Consider the following 27,279-nt stretch of genomic DNA (forward strand, 5'->3'; position numbering starts at 1 on the left):
AACGGGGCTCCGCAATTGAAACCACTGACCGACCCCTCTCGTTCCAACGCTGGACCACGATGGGCTGTTGGAGGCGGACGAAATACCCGCTGTGTGGAGCTGCTCCTTGAGGTCTGTCCATACAGTCACGATGAAGCGTTGAGGCGTGACACGAGGAGACCCGTCGGCTGATGCAGTGGCCACTCCACAGTCGTACCGATAACGGTGCGATGGGTCCGGGTGAGTCTCTCCTCGCGCGTCTTGATATTTGTCAAGCGGCTTCTCGTTGGTGTAAGTGGCGGGCGGGATTCCCCCTTTTGGACATCCGGGGGCCCGCCATTGTGGGCTCTCCCCGGACTGGTCCCTGCCTTTACATATGCACCCCAGACATTGGAGCAGATCGCGCCTCAGCGGGACACAGCCGACCGATGCCACAGCTGCCGCTAAGCATTCTATGTAGGAGAACTAGCTGAAATATACCTAAAGCTCCCCCAGATCAACACTCGCTAAATATCGCCACTGCATTGCTGATGCCGGGATCACGATGTTGTGCATTTCCAGACGTTGAAGACGTTCAAGGGTTCCGCACCAGAAGAGTGGACCACCACATGATCCTTCATCGACGGCACTGGACACGTCCTGACAGCATGTGTTCAAACACGTTTAATTTAAATAAGAACTGTTTCTAGCACAAAATACGTTTGAACGGCCAGACTAGATTCTCATTTCATATGAACGTCTGATCATTATCATTCACACAGTAATGCTGTGGGAATATCGTAAGCACATTAGACTCGTTTGCTGTCTCACAACAGGGCTACTTACGCCAGCCTGATGTAGCACTCCTACCTATCGCAGTCCTGGTAAAACCCCATTTGTCCAAGCAGCTCAAACCAATCTTTCACATGTTCACAACTAGGCAGAATGTTTATCCAATCCACGAAGGGAGGATGGGGTTGATCCGGAAGCATAACGGAATCGAGGTGAACCGGAGGTCTCGGCGTACGCAAGGGTACATATTTGATCATAGCATTTTAAGAGGAGGCTCTGCTCGTAAGACTCAGTGTTTCGTGTGGGAGCAGTGAAAGATGCAAGCTCTCATTCTTCGACGGTTACAGACACTTGGCAGTTAGAGCTGGTAACTATCTTCATTCTCATCTGATGGATGCCAACACCAAAGAACTTATGACTCGTGCCTCGTTGTATAACAACAGATATCAAATGATTAGCTGGCTTCTAAATATTTATATGAGCTACCCATGTGATGCAGTTCCTTTGGAGACAGTCACATTTTCTACACCCGTATTATATCGGACCTTCCTTCCGTTTTGCTTGCTACAGAAGAACCTCAATAAGCCCATATAACTCGATCTGGAAGGAGCAGCGCTAGCTGACTCAGAAACATGCAAACTGGTGGAGATCGCCACGGTCACATTGAGCAATGACCCAAGAACACACATGTGCGCACGTCCATTGAGTAGCGCGCCATCGACATCTGGAGTCGCATCGTACACAGGCCAATAACCTGACTCCCCACAACCCGATTCGTCAAACATGTCAGAAAGCCTGACAAGCTTTCACAGTACCATTTGTCGACCCCAGGAGCTGGTTTCAATGACCGGAGCTTAACTTTGTTCACCACCAATTTCTCCGATGCGTGACATTGGCCGCTGCCGGCAGCTGGGAGAACCACACAACCAGCACGACTCGACATGCAAGGTGGTGATACATGCATCCGATTCACACCGCCGTGGCTGAGGATTTGAACACGGAGGCGGCGATTAGGGAGATCGAGAAGCTAGTTGGCGCCGTAGATCTGTGCGGCGCAAGCTCCATGCATGGTGTCATTTAAAATGCAGGCACCGCTCCCCAATGACTTCACGGTTCCTGTGAGCCACACGTGTCTTTCGTTCCAGGTTGAGCAGGTCTCTCCGCCACCACATTAGCCCATCATGTCCAAGGAAATAAGCAGCATCATGTCTCACGGCTCGCCGACCCCTACGGGGGAGAAGCCAGAGACGATCGACGGCCAGCTCATCGACCCCAACCGGCCGTCGCTTGACAAGATCAGGGCGTTCACCAAGGCCGAGGCCCGCGCCGCCAACATCGCCGAGCACGAGCAGACATTCCGCCATGCCCTGTCAGCCAACAAGAAGGCCGTGTTCTGGTCGCTGGTGATCTCCATGGCTATCGTCATGGAGGGCTACGATACCGCGCTGATGCCGCAGTTCTACGGCTATCCGTCCTTCCAGAAGCGATACGGCGAGTTCTTCCCTGACATCGGCGAGTGGAGCCTCACGGGGGCATGGCAAGCCGGCCTGAGCAACGCCCAAGCCATAGGCGTGATACTCGGGGGCTTCATCAACGGCTGGGCGAGCGCCATGTTCGGCTACAAGAAGATGATGCTGGTTGCGCTGTTGTGGATAAACTCCACCATCTTTATCGTCTTTTTCGCCCCCACTATACACGTCCTTCTCATCGGCCAATTCCTGTGCGGCCTCGGCTGGGGCGTCTTTGCGACTACTGGACCCGCGTACGCGTCCGAGGTGTGCCCCTTGGCGCTGCGTGGATACCTCACTGTATATAACAACCTGTGCTGGGCCAGTAAGTCACACCGGCAGGACTTCTCATACATGTATTCCACTGCTTGCCTTGTATGACTGGAATCATTGCTAACCTCAATGTGCCAGTGGGTCAACTAATTGCAAACGGCGTCCTAAAAGCCCTCGTCAATAACTCCTCGGAATGGAGCTACCGGATCCCCTTCGCGGTGCAGTGGGCGTGGCCACTGCCGCTGTTCGTCCTCGTGGCCTTCTCCCCGGAGAGCCCCTGGTGGCTGGCCAAGAAGGAGCGGTACGGAGACGCCGCCATCAGCCTGCACCGGCTGTCGAACCGCACCGAGAGCGACGTCCAGAACAGCCTGGCGCAGATCGTGTATACCATCAGGCTTGAAAAGGCAAGGATTGCCCGGAGCAAGGAAAAGGCCGCTGCTGCTCGCCCTGCCTCTGCACGGAACAACACAGCATCCCAGACACACCACCACTCGAACTCCTGGCTCGCACGGTTTACACGGCATCGTGTTTGTTCGCCCCTTTCTTCACTTACCCGTCCTTTCCTGTCGTCCGTGATATATACATCTCATCTGTGAATGTTCCATGGAAGGCCCAGGGAGACGAAGCTAATCTGAATCACCCCCTCTGCAGGAATTGCAATCCGGGTCCACCTACCGAGACTGCTTCCGCGGGCTCGACCGCCGCCGCACCGAGATCTGCTGCGTCGCCTTCGCGGGCCAGATGCTCTCGGGCGCGCAGTTCGCCTACGGGCCGTCGTACTTCTACCTGCAGGCAGGCATGTCCGTCGACGACGCGTACAAGCTGGCGGTCGTCAGCCCCGCGCTGGCCTTCATCGGCACCGTGTCGTCGTGGGCGCTGCTCACGTACTTTGGCCGCCGCGTCATCTACCTGTGCGGCATCTCGGGCATGACCGTGGTGCTCTGCCTGATCGGCATCATATCCGTGGTCACGCACAGCAACGCGGGCCTCTGGGTGCAGGCCGCGCTGTGCCTTGTGTGGCAGCTGGTGTACAGCTTGACCCTGGGGCCTATTACTTATTCCATTATTGCGGAGACGAGTGCGATGCACCTGCGTGCCAAGACGGTTGTGTTGGCGAGGAATACGTACAATGTTGTGACGGTTGCATCGCTGGTCATTGAGCCGTAAGTAGTTGGCGCTGAATTACTTCATGTACCACGCAAAACATGAGATGTAGCTGACCACGTTTCTTCAAATTCAGATACTTGATCAACCCAACAGAGCTGGACCTGGAAGGCAAGACAGCCTTCTTCTGGGCCGCCACAGCTGCGTTGACCGCGGTCTGGGCTTACTTCCGGCTGCCGGAGGTCAAGGTAAGCATTGGACTGCACCCTATCTCGCCTACATGAAGATCGTCTTCTGACCTTATTCTTTCCAGGACCGCACATACGAGGAGCTGGATGTGCTCTTCGCCAAGAAGCTCTCGGCCAGGAAATTCGAGTCCGCGGAGGTGCATGTCTACGAAGATTCAGAGTACCAGATATTCCTCGACTGAGGCAGAAGACCGGTATCATTCCATGTGTCTATGCTCACTACGAGTTTGCTTTGCGAAAGGTTGTTCACGGAAGCGTGGTGTTTGGGAGGTGCATGTTTCGGGACAACAACATATCCAATGTCACGTCACGTCTTCCACTTCACACACTTATCGAACGATGTTTCGCAGGTCATGATGCTCGTCCACAACTTTCAATAATTATCATGCACAAACATCCGGTATTTCAAGAACTAGAACATCACAGCCGTCGCTCTCGCCATGCAACATTGTCGCGTATATAAGGACCCGGGTATATTGTGCATGAGTGGCGTCACTTTTGTCCTTATAGTGTAGCGGCCTAAAAACGTGACAAACATCTAAGTACCAAAGCTGAGACGGCCATTTTGCCTGCTGATGAGGAGCGTCTAGACCCAGCCTGTGTTTCAACAGATCACACTTTTTTAAGTTCGAGATATAGACTTTGCCCGATCGTCCCCTGACACAGGAGCGCCAGCTCAAGTGACCAGCGATGCTCTTGGCCTGCCTCATCCAATCTTCTCCCGAACCCGAGAACTTTGCACCAGCATGCGTGTCATAATAAGCTTGCCTTTGAGTAGGCACTATACAGGCGTATTCTGCAGAGCCAGGGGGAGCAGCCCCACTAGCTCATGAAACTACCGAGCTCCCTCCGGCGTCTACTAGTAACATGTGCAAACCTCAGCCTGCGCTAGTCCTGACTTGTTGAACTGCTCTTGGGCGAGCTCTGCAGCAGCTTGAAACTTGTGCAGAGCTTACGATCAGCCCGGAGCGTAGAACCGCACTTTGATATTGGCACACCTGTTAAGATTAATCTCTTGTGATATTGATCAGTCAGAATTCTCTGGTTAACGTGATTTATCTAGTCAAATCTGGAAGGTGGGAGCAAACAGCTGGGCTTTCTCCTGAACCTGTGGCACTTATTAAGAAACCGCCGAAGAAGTCTGCGTTGAACATTGGCCACTGACGGTACAGCCCCACCAGCTCTCTTGGACAGCTCGGCGGTCAAAAAGTAGACCTTTGTCGGTCGTGATCGTCGTTGTGGACGTAGAAATGACACAGTCGATATCCAGCTCTTCGCGAGACTGTGCTGTCGACCCTGGGGCAAATACTCATCCCTGTTCCAACATTTCGACCGCAGAGTTACCAGTCAGCACGAAGACACTGATGCTTTTGCTGACGTCGCATGCAGACAGTAATCTTTGCACGGTCACTAGAATGTCGTGCAAGTATGAACGGACTGGATGCCCAGGCAGGGCAGCCCATGCCCCAAGCACATAAACAGGATCAGTCCATGAACAGCTCCTGGGAAAAGGGCGAGACATTGAAACGAAGTCGACCTTCCAGGGACTGTTGAAATATCTTCATTCCAATCGTAACGCTGACGTGGGTGTCGCGGTCGATGGCTCTCCAAGGGCTTGACTTTTCATTGTTCTTTGCAGCCAACGATCCAACCTGATTTATTCGGCGGCCTCGGTTAACTGTGTCTTGTGCCCCGCCGTGTTCTTGTTGCCGAGTCCTGCCGGGGTATGACGCCAGCCGAAATTCGTGTTTGCTCTCTGCTCCCTCAGTTTTCCGTTCCTGGCTCGTAGCCATGGCCTCCCAAGGGAAGGCAGTGCTCCCAACTACATACAAAGGGGCAAGGACAGCTCATGGCGCATATCGTGGCTCACAGAATGACGGATCGCCGCTCATTGGCATGTGAAAAGCTTGCATCTTTTTCTTCCCAGGCAGTCTGGTAATTAGTCCGAGCTGTGGACGTTTGCCCTTCGCCGCCTCGCTAGCTGCCTTTTAGAATTCAGTTCCCAAGACATGCTCATTCTGTGTGTCAGAGCAATCACGGGCCTGCTTGAGGTGCAGGCCGTCTCCTCTTGGGCTCAGCTTATGCCTATGTCTTCGATCAATGAGAATGTAAACATGAAATGTGGACCCGTCTAGTCAAGACTAGCGCTTGGGCGGGCTGTAGATTAGCGGATCTAAGCAAGTCTGACAGTTTGTGTGTAGTATGAGTACATTGAAACAGTGATGTCAAGATTGAGAGATAGAACATAGTGAAGGTGATAATACGATCGTACGACAAGCCTGCGAACCGAATAGCCGAACCGTGTGAGTAAGGTGGAAGTTGTGGGTATATGAGTCACTTTATAATCGATCAAGCCCACATTTCCTATTTACGTACTGAAAGGAATGTCTGTCATTAAAGAGAGATGGGCCGCTCAAGCTAAAATATAACTGTTTACTACATAAATCATCGAGAAAACGCCCAACACAGTGAGCTAGTTGATGGAGCGTAATCAGACCAGGTGCATTTAATTCCTAGGTACAAATTAAAGAGATATGTGATCATGTAGTGCTAGAAATCGTAGCCGCTGCCATTGGTAAGCTAGTGAGTGTAGCTCGGCTTCAACCTCCTCACGCTAAGCAATGTTTGTAATTGTCCGTTCGGCACCATAGTCCGTCCAGTCGAAGATGTAGTGGCATACGAGCAGCAGCAGTTCGCCAGAAAAGTCTCGCTGTTGATGTGAGTACGACGGGTTGGGATTTGATCACCGTTTACGTAGTAGTACGGCCGTGCGGACCCAAGTTCTTGTAAATATCCGTTCCTGCCATGGCGAACACCCAGAATCTACTCCTCTGAACTCTTCAACTCGTTTCTCTTTCATCATCCGCAGAATCATCAGCGTCACCAGTCACCATGCACCCTTCAAACATTCTCGTGGCGCTTGCTGCTCCCTTCCTGGGCCTGACCCATGCTGCGGCGCTGCACTCCAAGTCCCACATCACCGTTCACCTCTACGGAGAACACGGAAAGCACTACGTTGAGAAGGTCTGGCCAGACGGAGATGAGCACTGGTTCAGTAAGTCCTCCATCTCGTTCCTTCGCTACTCTACCCTTCCCGTCGCAGACGTCCCCAGTCCATGTTAAACGTGCTGACAGTTCCACACAACAGACGAGGGCAAGGACAAGTGGAAGAAGGACTTTGATGTCAAATTCATCAAGTACTACACGGAGAAGGAGGACAGTGACATCCGTTGTCTCCCAACCGAGTCCTACTACCCGTGGAACCCGCTCAAGGTCAAGCTCTTCCAGCTGCCTGACGAGTATGGCCTCAAGGTCTACGGCCTGTACTTGGAGAAGTCTCAGCCCGTCGAGGTCCTTCGATGCGATCTTCCCTAGACTGAGGGGCATTTGGTAGTCTGGTGTGCGGAGATGCTGCGGCACTGGAATTGTGGACGGTGTGTGAATGCATGATCTTTGACAGGATCGTCACCCTAAGATATGATACCTAGGCACATACACTTCGAGAAATGACATACTCCCATCACAACTTGTCCGTTCTCGGTTGGATCGTTGGAAGTGATGCCGTAGGAAAATATCCTAGAGAAGGCATCACATAGAGGAGTATCGCGTAGAATGGTATTCTGTACATTCCGTCCCGCCCAGGGATGGCTTTGGGGACCTGAATCCAGGGACTTGCCGGCTGTTTATGATTTCGCCACATGAATGAGGCTATTCTGGGGATGGGTCACCTTGTTTTGAAAATTTCGGTGTAATTGGCAGTATCAAGATGCTGCAACAACGAAACCGAAGGCATCATCACGTACCATATCCGACACACGGAGCACGCTGGAAATGGTTGAAGTGGAGAGTGAACCTGGTGTTAGTTCTGGCCTTCAACCGATTTTCCAGAAATAGTTACGAGCTGCCTTTGTTGCGCCAAGGAGCAAGAGTCGCTTTCTTTCAGTGATACTCGGTTGACCTGCTTTGCTTTCTTTGTTGCGCGACCTTACCCTCAAAGACACACAACATCAGCTTATGCAGAGTTGGCTGCGGTAATACGGTAGAGCAACGGAGATGTTTCTCTGTCCAAGGTACCCAGCAGCGGACGGTATAGCTTGCCTAGGTAGGTAATGTACGGAAAATGATTTCTTTATCGTGATTCTCGTGTGGATTTTCTTAAGGAACATGGATAGCTCAATTCAAACTAATCTCGATACAATGACACAGATCATTAGATGTTTTATCTAGACACTATAGCAATCAGTGTAAGGGGCCATAAGCCATGAGATTGGGAGCTCAGACAAGCAGACTATCAAATACAGTTTCCCCTTGTGGTAATGCCACACATGCTATCATGCTACCGTAGAATCCATGACCAGTCCCCAAGATGTGAGATACAACCTGAGCTCTGATAGAGTGTACAAATGTGCATGCCTCTTGGAGACCATCAAGCCTTGACGCAGGCCAGGAACTCGACACAGATCATGTACTCTCCTTTCTTTGCCTCCTCTAGACTATGGACAACTGCGAAGCCATAGCGATGTTGAATATGGAAGCAAACATCGGAATGAAAGTCACGACTCTCCTGAGGAACGACCCACCCAGCGCAGGTCTCTTTGATGTTGGCAGAAAGAGCGTAGCACTTCACGCCATGTCCGTGAAATCTGCCGTTGTGTGTGGAAGTGTGGCCTGGCAGCTTGACGGCTGAACGATCATCAGACTCACTCTCTGATTCATTTGGGGGCTTGGTTCCATCATGATTCGTTTGTGATGTTCCTGCGACAATCGCGTGTTTTGGCTTCATGTCGTAGTCCAGAAGATAGATCATTTTCAGACCTGGGTCTCCATCCTCATTGCCAAGTGATGTCGCACAGTCATAGTCGCCATCAATTCCTCCACTGAGTTCCGTGATCCAGTTACCCATTTCGTTGCAGTCGAGATACGGCCGACGCTCGAGAGCAATGCGCACGGGATCCAGTCTTGGTAACAAGGAGAGGCGTCGTGGCTGGCTCCAAGGAAAGTGCGGATCGGGGTCTTGGACACAGATGATGTCTGTAGCCAGGTTGAGGTTGTAGGAGTCCGTGGAGACAATGTTGGATGAGTCTACCCCGTGGGCGTCGCTGTCGTGGGCTTCGCTCGAGGGAGTGTGCGCGAGACAGACGCGACGCGACTCTTGGCAGGCATGGAGCAGGGCGAGGCTGGCGAAATAAGACGAGTAGCGGCCCCAAGTGCGCGCACGTATGCTTGGCTCGCCTGTGTCGGGGTCTTTGTCGACGTTGATGGTGCGATTGGCGTTGGCCAGTTCGCCTCGCCACTGGTATGCGCGCCTCTTGTGGCGGTCCTTTGGCGGGTATGAGAGGAAGTGGACAGAAGGGGATTGAGGGATGGCTGCCTCCCAGATCTGGAGTTGCAGCTCCTTGGGCAGCTCAGAGAAGCGGCTGAACTCTGCCATGGTGGTACGTATCGATGGGAGTTATGTCGATGGGTGCAGGAACCGCTCGCTGGCTTCAAAGAGGTGACGCTGCGGGGCGACCTTGTGGTAATGAAGTTTCGGATGCAGGAGGAAGTCGTCAGACAAAGTCATGAGATAAGAGGTGAAAAGTCGGTGCCTGGACCGCTGGTTGTACATGGCAGGCACGCGGTTGCGATTGCCAAAACGCGACGGCCACCTACAGCTCTGTTGATACGGGGGCGATTCCTGAACCACCGTTTTGACACGGACCCGGAGCACAGAGTCAAGACCTCAATCCCGCATTTCACTACATTACAATTCGTCGTGATCGAGCTACCAACAGGCAAATTGATGATGAAGGGCCTTCCATCGCCATTGCTCATGTAAGAAGTACCGGCGTGTCCAGGCCACCATTCAGCAGACTTTACTCCCCTTACTTTCGGAACGGATCGGAGCTCTCGTTGATGGGGTGATACGTCCAATACCGCTTCGAGAAAACCGGTGCCCACGTCCTCTCCCAATAGAATCCAACCTCGGGGTTCGTCGCAATTGCTTCCTCGAACCTCTGCAGTGCTCTTTGATGCACCTCGACCGGCCGGCTCTGGACTGTCTCGCGCCTTACAGCAAAGATGCCTCCATGCATTGCCCGGATAGCGGGCGGGTGCTCCTCCTCGAGCACAAACCGCCAGAACTCGGCGGGGGTGTAGTTGGCCCTGGCCAGCGTCTTGAGCTGGTTCTCTGTCATCCACGGCTTCTCCTCCGAGGCGGTCCAGTTGGTCTCCTCCCAGTCGTCCTTGTCACGGATCAGCTTCTGCTTGTTGAACGGCGTCACGTCATCGACTGGGACTTGCATCGCTGCAGCGACCATCTCGTTGCTGTTGTTGACGACCGGGCCCGTCAGATCGAAAGGACTGGCTTGGGTGAAGATCATGACGTCCTCCAGGTAGTTTTAGTGGTTGACTATGTGCGTCAGGTAGGTCTGTCCCTCACGCCCAACGTTGGGCAGGTTGGTATAATTTCGAAAGAGGTCATGGGACACAGTATAATTCTCCTGTCCAATACCTCCCTTGGAGTAGAGGTATGTGTTGCTGGCCAGTGGTGCCCAAGGCTCGAGTGGCTCCTTGAACCGAGCCACGACGATGCCTAGCTCTTGCGTTGGAACACCTGAAGCTGAGGCCATGACCAAGAACAGCAAGCCCGCTTGCAACATGTGCAAAGCGGTCGGGAGAGAGCGGATAAATGGAATAAACGAAAGGAAGACGCTTGGAACTTATGTACGAAGAATGGGGCATGGCGTGAAGCTTGCTTATGTATGTGTTTGGCAACGCGTTTCTCCCCTTTTTTAGACCCACGCAAATCCAAAACCATCTTTGATGTCAAAATAAGGTTCTTATGCGGGTTGCACTATGGCACTGCTCACTCATATGCCGTAGCCTCATCTTTGCATTCACTCCTCAGGCACGGACTGACAACACCAAATTTGGTCATCCTGTTCCTTTCGGTTTAAGAAACGGACGCTCAGTACTCAGTCCCAGCTCTTCATGATGAAATCGACAAGACCTTTGTCCACGGATGGCAACCGGCCGCTAGCTCGTAGAAGAAGCCGATTAGATCGTTCTCACTTTCTCTTAACTTTCTCGCTTCCTCAGATATACTTTAGACGAAACCTTATAACGAGTCAGCGTACGCCCACCCAGCTTCTACAGTACGCCCACCCAGCTTCCAGCGTTGGCCCACCCAGTACAAGGAAATTGATTGCACGCGCTATAAAATATTAGTACTGCAAGGTTATTAATAAAGCATAGCTATAGCTATTTTAAAGGGGTTTCATAGCTACCCCTTTATTTGCAACTTAAAAGTTACTTCTACCCTCTGCCGCCCTCTGCGCCCTCTGCGCCCTCTGCGCCCTCTGGGCGCTCTGCGGCCCTCTAGGCGCTCTGGGGGCTCTGGGCCCTCTGGGGCCCTCTGGGGGCTCTGGGGCCCTCTGGGGGCTCTGGGGCCCTCTGGGGGCTCTGGGGCGCTCTGGGGGCTCTGGGGGCTCTGGGGGCTCTGGGGCCCTCTGGGCGCTCTGGGGCCCTCTGGGCTTTTTAGGCTTGTATTTTTAAAGTATTGCTTAAATTGGAAAATAGCTACCCTGGCTTGTTGGGAACCCCGCAGTACTTGCATTTTAATGCGGATGCAGCTAATTTTCTTTATACTGGGTGGGCCAACGCTAAAAGCTGGGTGGGCATACTGTAGAAGCTGGGTGGGCGTATGCTGACTCCCTTATAACGACCCCTAAGGGGTAACAGAACTGAGATCCGTGGTAACAATGGGTTAGGGTTTCGCGTCTTACTGCTTCGCCCTCAAATTAACCACACACGAAGCGACAAATGACGGGCCTTGATGAACTAGAATCTGCACGAGCTGAAAGAATACAAAATTTGTCCAAAAGGTTAAATCAGTCTGTTCTTCTTGCCATCTGCACGCAACACATGTTGAGTGTGACTCCATAACTGCTGAATATAGTACTCGTGTCAGAGTCAGCATTGAAATGGTCATGATTCGAATTGTACGTACCTAGATACTCATCGACATATAATGCGGCCGGCCCGGCACGGATCAATTGAACACAAAGAATGTCAACCGCTTTACCTCGCACCATTTTCTATTTTTAGAATATTATCTCTGCTTCTGCACCCCGTTGTTCTAGTGTGGCTCTTTTGTCTCATGTGATTGACGTGTACTCCAACAGTCTCGTTAGGTTGTTCCAGTAACACAAACAGATGGTAGTTGTCTCTCTGCCTAAAGCATGGACTCATGCATTAGATCTTAGACGAATCTATCTGGACATAACTTGGGAGTAAACAGCTCGCGAAAAAGACTCGCATTACTTGGCACGTAAAAGGAGATTGGATTTGACACGTCTAATAGTCTAAGAGATATTCAAGAGCACCTCATGTTGTTTTTGCCCGAAAAAGTCGAGGGCAAATCAGTAATCTCGCCTCTAGATAGGCCAGTACGTACTTTTACAATCGGAAGTATAGGTTCAGAATGATTCCGTGGAATGAGAACTCTCGATGCAATGCACGTACTGTTGTTACCCAGAACCAAAATAGCAGCCGTTGAGTTTTCCAGACGCGCCGAGCGGCGCGGCCTCCCGTTCATAAAGTGATATCGGTGGCAAGGACGGGATTCTAAAAAAAGTAACACAATTGAATGCTTCATTATTTGGCTATACCCGAGTGCTTGGTTCGCGGAACCTCTCGGACGGATGTCTTTGTTGCCAGAATGTTCTTCAATATGTTCGACGCCGAACTTCATCAATGGCCACCACCATTCAGATTTTTGAGCAAACTCACAGCTCTTCAAACGCGAAGACCCAAACTCATCGTACCAACCACTGGCACCTCTCTGAAGAATGTCAGCTAATCCTTACAAAGCCTTCGGGCTATCATGCCCCAATGGTGGAGACTTCCACATTTGCGAGAACACCAAGAGAGAGTTCATCGGCTGCTGCACGACGGACCCATGCGCAGACGGCTCAGGCCTGTGCGAAAAGGCGAATCTTCGAGCAGCCTCATTCTCCGAGTCCAGCTACCTTGACATACCCCCTCAGAGCTGCGACAGCACTGGTGGCGACAACCACTTCTATACTTGCACAGCGAACGACCCACCTTTCATTGGATGTTGCACCATCAACCCGTGCGTCAACATGACCTGCCCGTCTGCAAATCTCCGAGCAGCGGTATTGTCATCTGATCACTACGACAGAGCATCTTTTCTGGCGCCGTCAACCTCTTCTAGCAACGGAAAGTCCTCAACAACAGCAAAATCCGGCTCGAATGGCTTATCATCCGGAGCCGTCGCTGGAATCGTGGTCAGTGTAGTCGTCCTCCTGCTTCTGGTCGCGGGCTTTATGCTCTGGCGACGATACAACTGGAGCCCATTTGGATCGGCCAAGCCAAGACATCGGGACATTTCCTCATCAAGATCCTTAAATGACTCTTTGGTGGACAGTCCCAACACCCCAGGATCGGGCCACACGGACTCACCTGCTTCCAGCACTCATTCGCATCTGAGCGATCCTCGCTCCGCGTTTTACTCGCCGACTTCAGCCTCCCCTTTACCTTCGTATAAACAGTACCAGTCTGCGGGCCACCATGGGCAATGGCACATGCCACAGACTACGCAACCACCGCCTCCTGTATTTCACCCCCACCGTGACATTTCTGGGACTTGGCCATTCCAAAGTCCCTTGTACGAGACACACTTTAGCCCGTCACCCAATGTCGGCCTTCAGAGTGCCTGGCCGAGCCACCAGCCAGTCCACGAACTTCTGGCTGAGGTCCAGAGCTCAAAGCCAGAACTTCCGGCGGAGGAGCGTGCCCAGGAGTTGAGGTCGTCGTGTGTCGTCCAGCCACTCCGTCCACCACCTCCTGTAAAGGGTCTGTTGCCAGATGGAATGCCGGACTCACCGACCTTGGGCCCGCCGTTAAGCCCCGATCGGGTGCACCCAAAAGCTCGGGCTGCCCTGGAAGGTCGCTCAACTGATGGCTCATCCACGGAACGCCGGAGCGCACAAGAGAAGAGCATAACCGAAACTCCGAAAACACGTCACGCCAGGGGCGGACAGCGTAGAAAGGGACAAGCGGATTTGTCGTTCGACAAGACAAATTTTATATGATACGAAACTGAAAGCATTATAAAAGTGGAGCTAGTTGAAGCAGCGTAGCATTTTTGGTGTAGCATTTTTTATCAGCGCGAAGGTGCGCATTGCTTTGTGAAGGGATTAGATGCCTCGATTTGATCTTCTATGCTTATAGACTGTTCACATAATAGCCGAATAAAATTTATGACGCCATGCAGTGCTTGAAGAAATAGACAACCTATGGACTTGAATGTAGTGCTGGAAGAATATTTGGACAGCTGTAATAGCGGCAGTATCGAGAACCACCTTCAGGCATGAGGGCCCGAAAGATGACTTGTTCTTAAACTAATTCATCGTTTAGTACTTAGATGGATAAGCTCGTTCTATTAATGTTTGGGAGATGTTGGTAGTAAGCATGTTTCAAGTGTTACCTGGCCTTCGAACCAAGATTTGAACTGATGAGTTTACGACCGCATGTTATGCTGACATAGACGGCCTTATTCATGGCTTTTAGGCCTTTCTGCCCTTATCTGGCCAACTGTTTCCGCCAAATCCGCCCAGGCTTTTGATCAATACTCGGACTGGGTTTGCGCCACCGACGAATGAGGACATGGCGATGAACAAGTACAAGAAGCAACCGTTTCTAGTGATGTACATAGTGTCGCTCAAGCTCTGTTGGCCTAAAATAACTTTGCTGTCTCAATGGTCAGAGGTTAGAAGATGGTTAGCGGGCTCACCGTCATTGAGCCAATGTTTCCTCCTTACTCGGCTGTTTCTGTCACCATAGATTTACTCACGGGACTCTCATACCTATCCATGGCAGTATGATACTTATGACACGGTGATACAGAGATGAAAATAATGTTATAGAGATCTAGAGGTCCCGAGGAAATTTACGTCTAAGCCTTTACCAATTGGGAAATTTTGACACCGGCAGTTACACTTTCATTTAGAAAACGGAGATTCGCACCCCCCAAATCGAAGGGTACACCCATACATAATCACATAATCTGCAACTTCACTACCAATGCCCTGCGTAACCTTTATCGCCACCAAACTCAACTTAATCACCTTATATCAACGCCATATTAAATTAATTAATTGCTTATCGGCATTAATTAATTTTGCAAAAATAATATTTAATTGCTTAAATCTTATTTCTTTTAACATTGCAGCAATAATATAAGTTTTAAATTACTCTTCTCTTAAGGCGTAATAACAAGCCAATTATTACATTATATATACAGCTAAAAAGCAGCATATAAAGGTTAAAAGAAATTATTAAGGATATTATTGGCAATAATAACGGCAAGGAAAGCATTTTAAATGAGATTATAATCTTAAAATACTATATAAGAAAGCAATTAACGCTTTAAAGAGTATAAAAAAAGCTATAATGGTGATAAAAATAACAATGGGTATGTTAATTATAGCGTTGCTAAGGGCAACTCAATGTTGCACCATACTAATTTGGGTATGGGGCGTTAAGCGTGCACTAGCTGCAGCATGTACGAGTGTACCCCCCGATTTGGGGGTTGCGAATCTCCGTTTTCTTCATTTACGACACGCGCTTTTCCTACCACAGACGTACGAAACTCCCACGATAATCCTTTCCTTTACAGGCTACCTCATTTCGTCCAACAATGACGCGTTAAAATTTCTCCAAATGCCCACCGTTCTTTTTTCTGACTTTCCAGGGACAGTCTCCCATTTCGGCCGCTGGATGCCCATGCGGAAGCGGGACACCCGGGATGCCCTCTCAAGCGACTCAGTTGGCACCCGAAGAACGGTCTCGCGGTAGAAAGTCTGGGTGGTCCAGTCGTACGAGCAGCCCACCGCCCTCTGCTTGCCGCCCTCGCTGCCGCAGAACAGGAGGACATTCGGCGGGCGGGCAGCCTCAAAGATGGTCACTTCCAGGTTGTAGGTGTCGACGAGCGTGAAAATCTGTAAGTTCTTGGTCAGCACGGGGATCTACTTAAAGCTGACAAGAGTAACACCGCTTACCCTCATATCCCCAGGTTTGGCCTTTTTCGCCGCTTCGACCTTTTGTTTGGTGTCCGCAAACCCGCACGGGTCTACGCCAACCCTTTCCTTGTGCTCATTGATTTGCGACTGGCTGAGCAGGCTACCATGGATCGACCACTTGAAACGGCCAAAGTTGAATCCGAATATAAGGCACTCGACCGTTGCAGGATTAAGATATCCTTCCACTCCATAAAAGGCCCCCTGGATGTCCTGTATCTTTCCGGCCAGCATAATGCGTACCAGTAATGGGTTGGCCAGGGCGGTGGCGAACCAGATAAGTAAGAAGAATACACCGAATCCGACATGGCAATAATAAGGAAGCTTGACCTCGCTCCCGACCTTATCGTACCGGTACTTGGGTCCCTCAAACCGTATCAGCGAATCAAGGCCGAGGTAGCTGAGTAGAATTCCCGAGGCGAGAAAAGTCCAGCCCAAGCGTACAAGGAATGAAGCAATCACCCTTTTCCACGAGGGACCGGTGGCGTGCCAAATGCAGTCAAATCTAGACCACTCAATGGTTGCGCCTCGGGCACCATCAAGCACGACTGTGTCGTGGTCACAAATGGCAGCGACTTGACATACAGGATCAATATCCCACAGCTGAGATCCATATGCATCCGTGATGTCCCACCATGGCTGGTTCGGCTGCCTTGGAAGCGTGCAGATGTAGCGCTCGAGAAGTTTATCGCTGTGGTTTGCGAGAGAAAGCCTGCCAGTACGTCTTAGGGCGACAGATCGCGAAAACAGCTGGGTCTCCAACTCACCTCGCGAAGGCTTGGAATTGACTGTCCATCTTGTCAATCGGAGGACGTACGCGCAACAGACCCATGAGCACATAAGCGTGGTCACCTCTAAGATACTCCGTAGTATGCCTGGCATAGAGACATCTCAGAGTCAAGACAGAGAGTTCTATCGTACTGAGATTTATGGTTCCTAGATAATGATCGATGAGTTCCCTTGAGATGTCAGCGTCACTTCCCCACATTCTGGATGCAACCTGGTTCTTTGGAATGATTTCTGGCTCGTTTAGATCGCCCCCACGACTGTACACCGTGATTTCCTGGCCTGGACTGAGTAGTACCTCAGGTAGTGTCCACATGCGCGAGCCCCATTGCTGGAGTGGATCAGAGGTCGATCTGGGATCATAGCTGTACTTCGACGGACCCACGGCAATGATCATTTTCTTAGCACCGCGTAGAATGTCTGAGATTCGGTAGACCTTTTGTATAGTCAGCTGCCAAGTCTATACACGCAAAGAAATACGAAATGGAGAGTGCCCACATCATTCTCAATTTCGTTCTCATCTCGCATACAACTGCCGGCCACCCAGAAAGCAGCAACCCCGGCTTTTCGGGCTGCAAACATTCCAATTTCGTGCAAGTCTATCATGTCCTGGTTGGTATCGTGGTAGAAATGCTCGCTAGAGTAAGCCACGAACACATATGACAATGTTCGAGCTGAATTTGCAGGCTCGCTCTCCCATTGGGCCACATCGATGGGTTCCCAGAGATCACTCGTCAGCAGACAGAGGTTGCGAGGCTTCAGCGATCGGTATTGGGACGTGGAGCCAGCGAGTTGAGAAAGCTCCCGTGGGTTTTCTAGGAGATTGCTCCACAATCTGGCAACCCCCCAGTACTTATGGGGAACCGGCGGATATTTACCATAGTATAGTTTGCTTGAATAGAGACCCCCAAAACACTTGACACCGGTTAGCCCAATGACGCTAATAGATTGTAGGTGTAGTCAGACCGACCACAGGGATTGTGGCCAAAGCAGCAGGAAAATTTCGCCACACTTGGACACGCCAGGTCGTCCAGCTCTTTGAGTCCTGTGTAGAGCCACTCGTCCAAATGGCCAAACGGACATAAAATGGCGACGGCTTTCGCACGTAGGTACGACACCAAGTAGTCACCCCGTGAGCCTCCTCGTACACATCGTCAGTACACTGGACGATGAGAGGGCAGAGCTCGCCAGTCCTGGGGTTGACGTGGGCATCATGACGTGGTAGCGTCTCGACTCGGTTGGCGAAGTCGCGATGACGATGACTGCTGTCATCGCGGTACTTGCAGCTATTGGTACGGTAGGCGAAAGTGAAAGCTGCCCAAATTCCATGATGCCTCCAGGTTTTCAAGGGAATCAGATCGTCCTTGTAGTGCTTTGGTGGTAGATTACTGGGGTAGACGGAAGGGGGAATTTGCGGTGGCATGTCGAACTCCGCAAAACTTGCACCCAGGAGCATGTTTTCGGCCATGGAACTGGTGTGTCTCTTTTGAGCTTTTTGTTGCCAGTATCGATAGTTGACTTCGTGTTCCTGTTGCGGTGCAACAGACACCCGTTGCTGTTGAGAAGACGCGTATCGCTGCACAGCATTGAACAGTCACTTGTACTTCAATATGCTCAGGAGTCGGTGTGCTTATTCGGAATCTCTAGACTACTGCATATGATTGGCCCAAAAATTAGTTTCCTGAGACACAGAGCAGTCCGCGAAGCACGGTATTCACGGAAAATAGCTTTGGGTGGTGGGAGACTGACAGCCGCTGGAATCCAGCCACCACGATGGCTCTCGGCTGCGGTCTCGACGACGATTGAGCGAGGCAGGGATTAGGAGCAATCGGGGCAGCAAGATTTAGCTTTTCCAGAAACGGTAACGGAAGAACTTGTTGCGAAACCGCAGCAGGAGGGAATGCTTGTCTTGAATAGGAGCCTGTCCGGACAGGGACTGCTGTGCCTTATCACCCTGCTGTTGAGGAGACTTTGGCTGTGTGGTCGGACGGAATGCAGCTGATGATGAAGAGGAGGCAGACGGTTTGGTTGAGTATTCTTTGGCCTAAACCGACGTGGTGTGCAATCTTTAGATTAAGCATTCAGAAATAGCCTTGTGGACGCGCATAACTTACCGCTGCCGGCGTCCACGAGCCGCCGTGCCTGGTTGTTTTGCTCGCCTTCAAATGTGAAGCGTATCAGCCGGTAAGAATTAAATAATCAAATAGTGGGTGCAGGCTATGAGGCGGGTTTTTCATACCATGTATAGCAGAGCCGTCAGGTATTGACTTGTGGTTCGTAAGGCGCTTGACTGGAATTATCTGACTGCCTTGGGCCGGCGATGCTAAGGGGCAGGGGATTTTATAGGGTAGAATCTGCCGGTAGGCACCGGCTTGACGAGCAGAGCGCCATCTGCCACAAAGCCTGCTGCGCCCCTGTCCGAGATCATCCAATCATTTTCGCCTTGGTGTGATGGGCAAAGCATTTTGGGCATATGGGCCGCGCTTGCATACACTGCACAGCCGCATCAGCTGGCCGTGACGTGTCATTGGAGCATGTCGAAATGGCGTTGAGCTTTACTGAATCAATATTGGAAGCGGTGTGCTACGCGACGCAGAAACACTCGTGGTTGCCTTACACTAGCACGGCAGACCCTGGCGAGTATTAGATACGTACTTGTCCGGGACGAATAAACATGCTGCAAGCTCAACTGATCCTTGATCATTCTTGAAGGCGGAGGGGGCCAGCGTGCTAGGATGCGAGTTGGCAGCTGTCATACTGGGTTACCTAGCTGTGACCCGCCCACCACACGGCTTACCTAGTAGGTATGTATCACAGCCCAGTACTAGTACTCCGGCTGTACCATAAGGCTACAAATGAGGAACTGAAAGCTGAAACTGTCCATCCGGCTTATCTATATCAGATCGTCTCCAACCGCTCACTAATTGGAAATCCACGCCCCCAAACTTCACACGACTTGAAGATTATTATCACCTCGACCCAGAATGTCGCAACTGTCTGCCGGTTCGACTTCGACATCACCATCTTTGCAGCCCTTTCGCCAGTCCCTGTTCGAAAAACCCTGGCACACTGTGGATTTGTGGGAACGGGGACCGTGCCCAAACCTCAAACACACGCCCAACGTCGAGTCTGCACACTTGGCCCAAGTCATTGATTCTGCTGCCAGCCTGCGTATCGTGTAAGCCGACTGGATCCGGCCTTAACAGCTTGAATTGTATACATTGTTCTGACGGACGTGAAGAGTTTGCCCCTCTGATGTCGAAGATGAGTGGCGCTCCTGCGCTTTGAGGCTTGTCTATGACTGCTTCCAAATTCCTGATGAGTTCGCCTTAGAGAGGGTACAGTCAGTCAGCCATAGCTTTGGGTCAAGCTCCGTCAACAACAGTTTTTGCTCCTGGTTTCACTATTTGTGCAGGCACATCCCCGCTCAAGGGGAGGGACTGGTTGGCTCGGTGGGATACTGGAAGGCCGGTTTCTTCATTCGGAGGTCTGCTTCCTTAGGAGTCACTCTTGTGTGTTTTGCGAGCCCGCCTACGGTCCTCAAACGGCTGGGGTTGTTCATTGACAGCCCTTCATGGTCCACCGCCTGCAAGACGCCCTATATACTATTCAACGTGATCCTGGGAGCTCTATTCCTGGAAGTGGATGAGACGGTCTGGACGATGGGTACCATCTTTAGTAACCTCGAGAGGGTGAGGTGCTATTCAAGATTCACTGCTTGAGGTTGCAACACGTGCATGTGATATGATGCTAACTATGAGCTCTCAGGACATTACCGATCACGTCGATGGGGGCTCCAACTACCAGAAACAGCAGTACTACAAGCCCCCATTCGGCACCCTTCACCGTTACGCGAACGATCTTGCCTACCTCAGGGAGACGGTAGACTCCAATCTGCTCGTCACTGAAGCCATTCTTGAACGCACGAGGGCAAGGAATATTGAGGATCCAGTTCAGGCCGACCTTCCGCCTACAGAGGATGATTTCCTCCGAGAAGGTTTGCTATACCACAAGTCCCTCTTTCGCTCAACGCAACTACGTCTCTCCAGCCTGGACAAGCGCATCCAGAATGCTAGCACCCTGGCCTTCAACATGGTGACACAACAGGACTCGCTCATCATGATGCAGGACTCGGCATCCGTGACCACCCTAACTGCGGTGGCCGCTGCGTTCTTGCCAATCACGTCCATTGCTACCATCATTGGCAGCCAACTGTTCGTCACCACCCAAGATGACAAGGGTAATTGGATAATCGTCTCCACTCCGCTGATTCGCTATCTCTACATCATTGGTGTCCCAGTTACCATCGTTATCTTCATCGTCTTTTTCCTCTGGCCTACTCGGCGCCGGTTAGGTTGAGGCAGAAGCGCCAACACTCGACCGAACTCATGTTTCATACTTACACTTCGGGAAAGGGGGGCGGGAGGACGACCTGACAGAGACGCAAATATTCGCATGGGTATTCCAAAGGACGGATCCAAAGTAGCTTAAGTTGCCGCAAAGTTTTCCTTACACGTATGTACGCTTATAGTTTACCTTGCTGTAACCAGTATGCTGGCCGCGCTGGGACAACTTTAAGCAGTCGAAAGAGGTTACAAGGTTTTGGGGTCCTCCGATTCTCTTCTCAGTGGCTACACTGCTTTAATAACATCAATCACAATAGAAATTACTTTGCATACCTTTGTTTCTAACTTGATGTAGCAGTCCAAAGCCGCGTCCTAGCCCTCCACACCGGCTGATGTCTCAATAAGTGCATGCGGCTCGTAACTGGAAGCTGAAAGAATTGGACGTAGTTTGGATCTTCACACACTGCACAAATTTTGAGTTTTTAGTAAATACATCCCAGGTAACTGGCCACTGCCCAATTCTAGACAGACTGGGAGGACGCGGCCACATTACCACAATCCTGGTTCGGAGTGAAGAGATACGGGAGTTTTGGGTGGGGCGTACGGGTGTCTGCCTTGATACGCAGATGCTTCAAGCTCGCACGGCACAGCCAGTCTTGGCTGGCATCTTCCTGTGCTCAAGTTTCTACACCGCTATTTTGTGGGTTCAGCTCAAAGTGGCTGCATAAGTGGAATAAGTGAGGCTTCCCGGCCACTAAACTAATTCTCGTCACACCTGATCCATGCGGACTTCGACAGAATCCGAGTCTAGATTCCCATTGATTGGGCAGGTCGACCGTATTGAGGTTGTACCCTCTATACCCATTCTATATGTTTCACCTAGGTGGCAGAAATCTAGCAGGAAATCCATCGACTACGAACACATTGTTGGCACATCTCGATCCGCATATGCGTCACAAAGAACGGTTTCCTGATTGGTTGTAGTATGTTACATTGCGTAACCATCTGAATTCTCAGCTTCAGCAGTGGCACGGATCCTGCCAACCATGAGTGCGTGTTTACGAAGTAGCGCGGTTGAAAGATACAAATCTGGGAGCGCACCAAATGTATGGTTTCTGTCAGCTCCATCGGCCGACGTTGATCGGGCTTCTCCGCAAAATAAAACGGCCTCTGTCAGGCGTCTTTCCCATCGCAAAACACTCTAAGCCTGTCAAAACGCATCCCCACTTTATCAGCCTCATACCATGACCAAATTCGCAGGCCCTTATGAGCGAAAGCGCTTCGTGGACCGTGGCGAATCTTTTGTCACCCGGGCAACAGTTGTTGGCTGCGTTCACGGAAAGATGAAGGGCGGCAATGACCATGCGACACATCTGGCCATGGATTTCAAGTTCTCACCTATGAAAAGCGATCGGCGAGCTCGCATGGTGACTACTATGCTTCAGTTCATAAGTGAAGGCAGGGAGCCGATCATAGCAGATGTGTAGCATTGACTTCGTCGTTCCTCTGGATGCATGTCTTGTCCAACGCCATCGCGCTTAGACTTATGCTGACAACACCTATCCCGCTACCACTTTATGTATCACCAGTACCAGACGTTTAAGTCTGCCTTAGACTGCTAGACAGTCATCAGTGTGTTCCATCACACAGCTGCAAGCGCATACTTGTGGGCATCCACTCACCCAACATGAGTCTGCAAGCCAGCTAGGCAGACCTCATCATAGCGAATTGAGAAATTCAGGGCTTTGTGGGGCGACTGAAAAAGACCTCGGGATGCAGCCTTACATTTGTAGCCACGTCGGGAAAGGAACAAGCCTCAGTGCCCATGCAAGTACAGGTGATCTATGTTTTGTCCCTGGCTGAATGAACCACCGGTCTCGTACTCATTACTGAATGCAAATGACTGCAAGATTTCAGTTCCATCCGGGTGTCTAAAAGAAATTCCATGGGGTGGGCGGGCTTCCCCGAAGGCTTGAAGCAACTCCGGCAGCCAATGCGCTTGCCATGGTTCTGCCATGACCACACGAAAACACCACGGGCAGGCTTCGACCTCTACTGGTGCCTCTGCTAAATATGCAGCATGATCATCAAACACAGATCTGGCACCCATTTTCAAATTGACTTGCTTGTTGTATTGTTTAGTTCTATTGTGCGGCTCATTTTAGGAGCACATACTAGATTGACAGACTTCAAAACCAATTGTGTGACCGACCCATCTTCCGAAATGTGACAATTTGTGCGGCAGCAGACCCCCCTCAACAATCAGGGCTACTTGGAGTGACTCAAACAGAGGCAAAGCGACTCATCGGTTCGATCTGGTGCCGAAGGTTACTGACTTGTCCATTCTAATGAGTACAATAGATAGATCTGGGGCTTTTATGTATCCTTAGGGTGCTTTGAAACCATTATGACGCCTTTCGATAACACTGTTCTTCCCTGCAAAGCGAACCTCTCTCCATTGACAACCAGTGTGCACCTGCTGTTTTTTCAATGCAGCTGCACCTACGGCCATCAGACTCGGTGCGAGGTTTCCTTGGGCACCACGGAATCACATAAAACCACACGACTGGCGAGCCACTTTCAAGTCAAAAGCACCTCACGTTGCTCACCTCTCAAACAACACCTCGCCGCCTTCTCCCAACTCAAACGCCTTTCCACACCTCCATCCAGTTCAAACATCATTTTGAACAGGACATGTCTTCCACAAAGCCTCATCCGGATCACGCCCCTCGGGAAGGCAAGAAGGAGGAGATGCCAGCAGATCCTCCCAGGGGCCGGACCAAAACCCCAGACCGCTCCTCACCCGGCTACCACGGCCGTGACAAGCAGGCAGACAGCAGATCTGTGAGCCGAGGCCGCACCCACAGAAGATCTCATCACTCAGATGGTCACGGAAAGGCCAACCTCCCGCATGAAGATTTCGTGTACCCTTCCCCCACAGGTGGTTTCTCACCGAAGGGACGACCGCCGACGTTTGCCGAAGCTGCCTACTTGTCTGACGCACCCCATCTCGACTACAAAACGCCCACCAGCGGAAGAAGACGGGCTTCTACGGCGATGAAGTCGCCCCAGCCCTCCCACATCAGGACAGAGATGGAAGCCGGGGTGGAGATGACCAAGGCCCGTGGTGGAGCTGCAGAGATGCGCAAGGACACCAAGGAGGGTTCTGGAAAAAGTGGCAAGGATTGATCCACATGGCGATCGAGGGGAAAGCACCTGGAAATTGGCGTTACAAGGGAAGTGTTTGCATCCAGATGGATTGGTTTGCCTGTCTGTGGTGTGTTTCTGGCTCAGAGGAGCAGAGTTGCGTATTCCTTGCTTTGGAAAAGTTCTTGGAAAGGGAGAAAGACATGTCTTGTGAGGTCAAGCGTTCCAAACGTTGGAGGGGAAATTCCCAAGGCTGTGAAAATTTTGGCGTGTCGAAAAAGGGAGGGATGAATTGATGACCAGCTCAGCTGATCACCACCAGTGGTCCAACTTGGCCGGAGTGACATCTGCAACAACTTTGTTCACATCAAGCAGAAGTTGGAGTCACAGCCCACCACGGTAGCCTACTTCCAAAAGTTCACTAGTGCTCATACCAAAGATCAATTTCACTCTCACCATGCACTGTGATTGTGGGTTTGGAACAAAGTCCAGAAGGTACATTTGTCTATGTCTAGGTACAGCCCATGCAGGAATGCAAAATCCGATATTTACAGAGAAGTGTTTTCCAAGCCCTCAAAAACCACCAGTGAGACCTCCTAAGCAGGAACGTACTTGCTGAGGATGTCCTTGTAAGCAGTGTACCCAGTGCCAGAGGGAGACTCCATGGAGTACATGTAGTCTGCCCACCAGGGACCAGCCGCCCACCACAAGGCGCCAATCCAGACATCGGAGTTCTCGACCATGTAGTCGAGCATACCCGTGACGGCGGTCTTGCACTGTTCGTTGTCACCGCCGGCGAGCTCGCCGATGACGCCGACCTTGTTGTTCTCGCGCAGCCAGGTGGTGGCCGCGGTGATGCGCTCCTTGCCGATGGTGGAGGAGACACACTCGGTCGATGTGCCGGACCCGTCGCTGTCGAGGTACTGGTGCATCTCGTAGACGAGCAGGTCATCAACAGTGTCGGTGATGTTGCCCATGTGTTCGCTGTTGCCGGACGTGGTCCAGGTCCAGGCGCCCGTGTACGAGGTGCCCTCGACGAAGATGTACTGGGTGGTGGCGCCGGCGCCGCGGACACCATCGACACAAGCCTGGTTGAGCTCGGCCGTCTGGGTGTCGGTGGTCATGTCGTGGGGCTCGTTGATGCAGTCGAACACCACCTTGTCGTTGGCCTTGAAGGAGCCGGCCAGGTTGGTCCAGAAGGTCTTGAAGTCCGCGTTGGACGAGATGATCTCGCCCTTGTAGCGGGCGTAGTTGTGGGGATCACGGCGTACTTGCCAGCGTCGGTGATGTAGTTGACGACGGTGGTGAGGTTCTTCAGGTAGTCGGCGTCCAGGTCCGCGGACAGGGAGGACTGGGCCATGCGCTCCGCCAGGAAGGGAATGCGGAACATGTTCATCCCCAGGTCGATGAGCGTCTGGATGGCGCTGGTGTCGGGGAAGATGTAGTCCGTGCCGTAAGCACCAGGCCAGTTCTTCTCTCCGAACTCGGCGCCAGACTCGGAGGTACCAAGGAACTTCAGGCCGCCGCTGGCGCTGCCGGACGACGAGTTGGAGCCGGACGAGGCGGCCCCGGTAGGAGTGCTCGAGGGCGCAGCAGCGGCGCTCGAGACGGCATTGGCGGCCGGCTCGGCCTCTGGGCAGGGTGCTCTGCGATGCGGACGGGCTCCCGGAGCCGCGAAGGCAGAGGCCGCGAAACCAGCCGCGAGGATGGAAGAAGTGACACGCATATTGAATGAATGTGTGTGGTTGGATGAACGAATGAAAAGCTGTGCCTGAGAAGGTAGTACCGCTAGGGAATGAGCCAGGCCAAGCAGCCAAGTGCAGAGCCGCGATGGTGGTATTTATCTTGAGGGCGCGAGGCGTGCCGTGTGGCCGTGTGGATTTAGTCGCCCGATAGGGCAACGGGGTGGCATGTCCGCGCTCAGGGGTGCGGCGACTCCTTCATCTGGGGAATTACACAAAATCACACTGCGAATGGCGGAAAAAAGCTTAAAGATCGAATCATGGGCCTTCCCCAAAAAATGACCGATTTGGCCGGCCCGTTTCGAAACAGCAAACACTCGTCATTGGGCGTTTACTTGAAACATCGGCTCGCCGGTGGATCTCATCTCATAAAAGGGGCTCTGCGATCCATCAAAGTGCCGGAACTCGGTCGCCGCGAAGGGGCAGAAGGGGTACCTGGGTAATTTCAACGGGACCAACACAATCCATCGCCGGCATTTATTTGGCTAGTACCGAAGTCTTTTGGCAGCCGAGCCTGCGCAAAGTTTTAACCTTGCCCTTTTTGCGCTGTCCGACTTCCTGCTCCTTCGGTTCGCATAATAAAGGCATTGCACCCTAGGAATAGCGTATCCGAGTTCTTTCTAGATAATCTAGGAACCGCATAAATAGACAATAACCAAGAATTACACAATCCAAGCTTTGTGGATACGTTACGAAGCGGTCAGTCAATACTGAACTATCTAGGACTAAGCGAACGCTTGGGCAATTCAATTGTCCTCTCCGTCGCGTTTTGCTCTTCCCACAATGAACCCATTCGAAATGAGCCCCCAGATGTCCCACAAGGTTCTGCACCGTCAAGGGATCACATGACAGGGGTAAGAAGAGAATGGATAAAGGCAAAAGCTTCTGGTTCGACACAACATGACGTGTCAATTGAGCACATTTAAGCATGACATACTGGCCAACGCCAAGTGTTCTCCCGGTGGGCTGCTTCTACGGAGCTCGGTGGGAACATGGCGGATCTATGACCAATGGCCTGCTTTATGTGGGAATCGCCTGTCAGATGCTTAAAAGCTGCACAGCATCCAAGCTTGGCTTACCATTTTTATTGCTAAAGGAGTGGCAACGCAACGACTCTCGAACAAGCAAGCAAGCAGCCTCGGACCAGCTTGCCGCGTACATTGTAAGTTAGTGGTATCATTGTGCTTGCTCCGAGATTATGTTTATCCGTGCTATCTCGAGAATGTACTTTCTCTTCAAGCCCCTGGCTAGGTTAATGACACACGATAGGCTCGGACTGGCAGATCATTGTG

General features: G+C 51.7%; 9 protein-coding genes across 9 annotated transcripts; 5 read left to right on the forward strand and 4 right to left on the reverse strand.

Moving 5' to 3' along the window:
* Positions 1–1,931: 1,931 nt before the first annotated feature.
* Positions 1,932–4,065, forward strand: INS49_015374 (uncharacterized protein; the record flags this gene model as incomplete). The annotated part of the gene is made up of 5 exons (XM_043176055.1): positions 1,932–2,583; positions 2,670–3,058; positions 3,183–3,694; positions 3,772–3,883; positions 3,949–4,065. 5 exons carry the CDS (start codon positions 1,932–1,934, stop codon positions 4,063–4,065), a joined length of 1,782 nt encoding a protein of 593 aa, XP_043019510.1.
* Positions 4,066–6,775: 2,710 nt separating this feature from the next.
* On the forward strand, positions 6,776–7,258 carry INS49_015375 (uncharacterized protein; the record flags this gene model as incomplete). Its single annotated transcript, XM_043176056.1, has 2 exons — positions 6,776–6,938; positions 7,032–7,258. The coding sequence occupies 2 exons, from the start codon at positions 6,776–6,778 to the stop codon at positions 7,256–7,258; spliced, it is 390 nt and encodes a 129-aa protein (XP_043019511.1).
* Positions 7,259–8,309: 1,051 nt separating this feature from the next.
* Positions 8,310–9,314, reverse strand: INS49_015376 (uncharacterized protein; the record flags this gene model as incomplete). The annotated part of the gene is made up of 1 exon (XM_043176057.1): positions 8,310–9,314. The coding sequence occupies one exon, from the start codon at positions 9,312–9,314 to the stop codon at positions 8,310–8,312; it is 1,005 nt and encodes a 334-aa protein (XP_043019512.1).
* Positions 9,315–9,747: 433 nt separating this feature from the next.
* On the reverse strand, positions 9,748–10,524 carry INS49_015377 (uncharacterized protein; the record flags this gene model as incomplete). The annotated part of the gene is made up of 2 exons (XM_043176058.1): positions 9,748–10,251; positions 10,354–10,524. The coding sequence occupies 2 exons, from the start codon at positions 10,522–10,524 to the stop codon at positions 9,748–9,750; spliced, it is 675 nt and encodes a 224-aa protein (XP_043019513.1).
* A 2,190-nt stretch (positions 10,525–12,714) lies between these two features.
* Positions 12,715–13,433, forward strand: INS49_015378 (uncharacterized protein; the record flags this gene model as incomplete). Its single annotated transcript, XM_043176059.1, has 2 exons — positions 12,715–13,173; positions 13,359–13,433. 2 exons carry the CDS (start codon positions 12,715–12,717, stop codon positions 13,431–13,433), a joined length of 534 nt encoding a protein of 177 aa, XP_043019514.1.
* A 2,134-nt stretch (positions 13,434–15,567) lies between these two features.
* Positions 15,568–18,220, reverse strand: INS49_015379 (uncharacterized protein; the record flags this gene model as incomplete). The annotated part of the gene is made up of 6 exons (XM_043176060.1): positions 15,568–15,571; positions 15,635–15,888; positions 15,949–16,678; positions 16,734–17,188; positions 17,251–17,692; positions 17,763–18,220. 6 exons carry the CDS (start codon positions 18,218–18,220, stop codon positions 15,568–15,570), a joined length of 2,343 nt encoding a protein of 780 aa, XP_043019515.1.
* Positions 18,221–19,736: 1,516 nt separating this feature from the next.
* INS49_015380 (uncharacterized protein) lies at positions 19,737–21,111 on the forward strand (the record flags this gene model as incomplete). The annotated part of the gene is made up of 4 exons (XM_043176061.1): positions 19,737–19,930; positions 19,994–20,095; positions 20,168–20,444; positions 20,521–21,111. The coding sequence occupies 4 exons, from the start codon at positions 19,737–19,739 to the stop codon at positions 21,109–21,111; spliced, it is 1,164 nt and encodes a 387-aa protein (XP_043019516.1).
* Positions 21,112–23,792: 2,681 nt separating this feature from the next.
* On the forward strand, positions 23,793–24,287 carry INS49_015381 (uncharacterized protein; the record flags this gene model as incomplete). The annotated part of the gene is made up of 1 exon (XM_043176062.1): positions 23,793–24,287. The coding sequence occupies one exon, from the start codon at positions 23,793–23,795 to the stop codon at positions 24,285–24,287; it is 495 nt and encodes a 164-aa protein (XP_043019517.1).
* A 554-nt stretch (positions 24,288–24,841) lies between these two features.
* INS49_015382 (uncharacterized protein) lies at positions 24,842–25,971 on the reverse strand (the record flags this gene model as incomplete). Its single annotated transcript, XM_043176063.1, has 2 exons — positions 24,842–25,480; positions 25,543–25,971. The coding sequence occupies 2 exons, from the start codon at positions 25,969–25,971 to the stop codon at positions 24,842–24,844; spliced, it is 1,068 nt and encodes a 355-aa protein (XP_043019518.1).
* Positions 25,972–27,279: the final 1,308 nt, after the last annotated feature.

The sequence above is a fragment of the Diaporthe citri genome, assembly GCF_014595645.1.
Source record: "Diaporthe citri strain NFHF-8-4 chromosome Unknown scaffold_9, whole genome shotgun sequence".
In the NCBI taxonomy this organism is placed as follows: domain Eukaryota; kingdom Fungi; phylum Ascomycota; class Sordariomycetes; order Diaporthales; family Diaporthaceae; genus Diaporthe; species Diaporthe citri.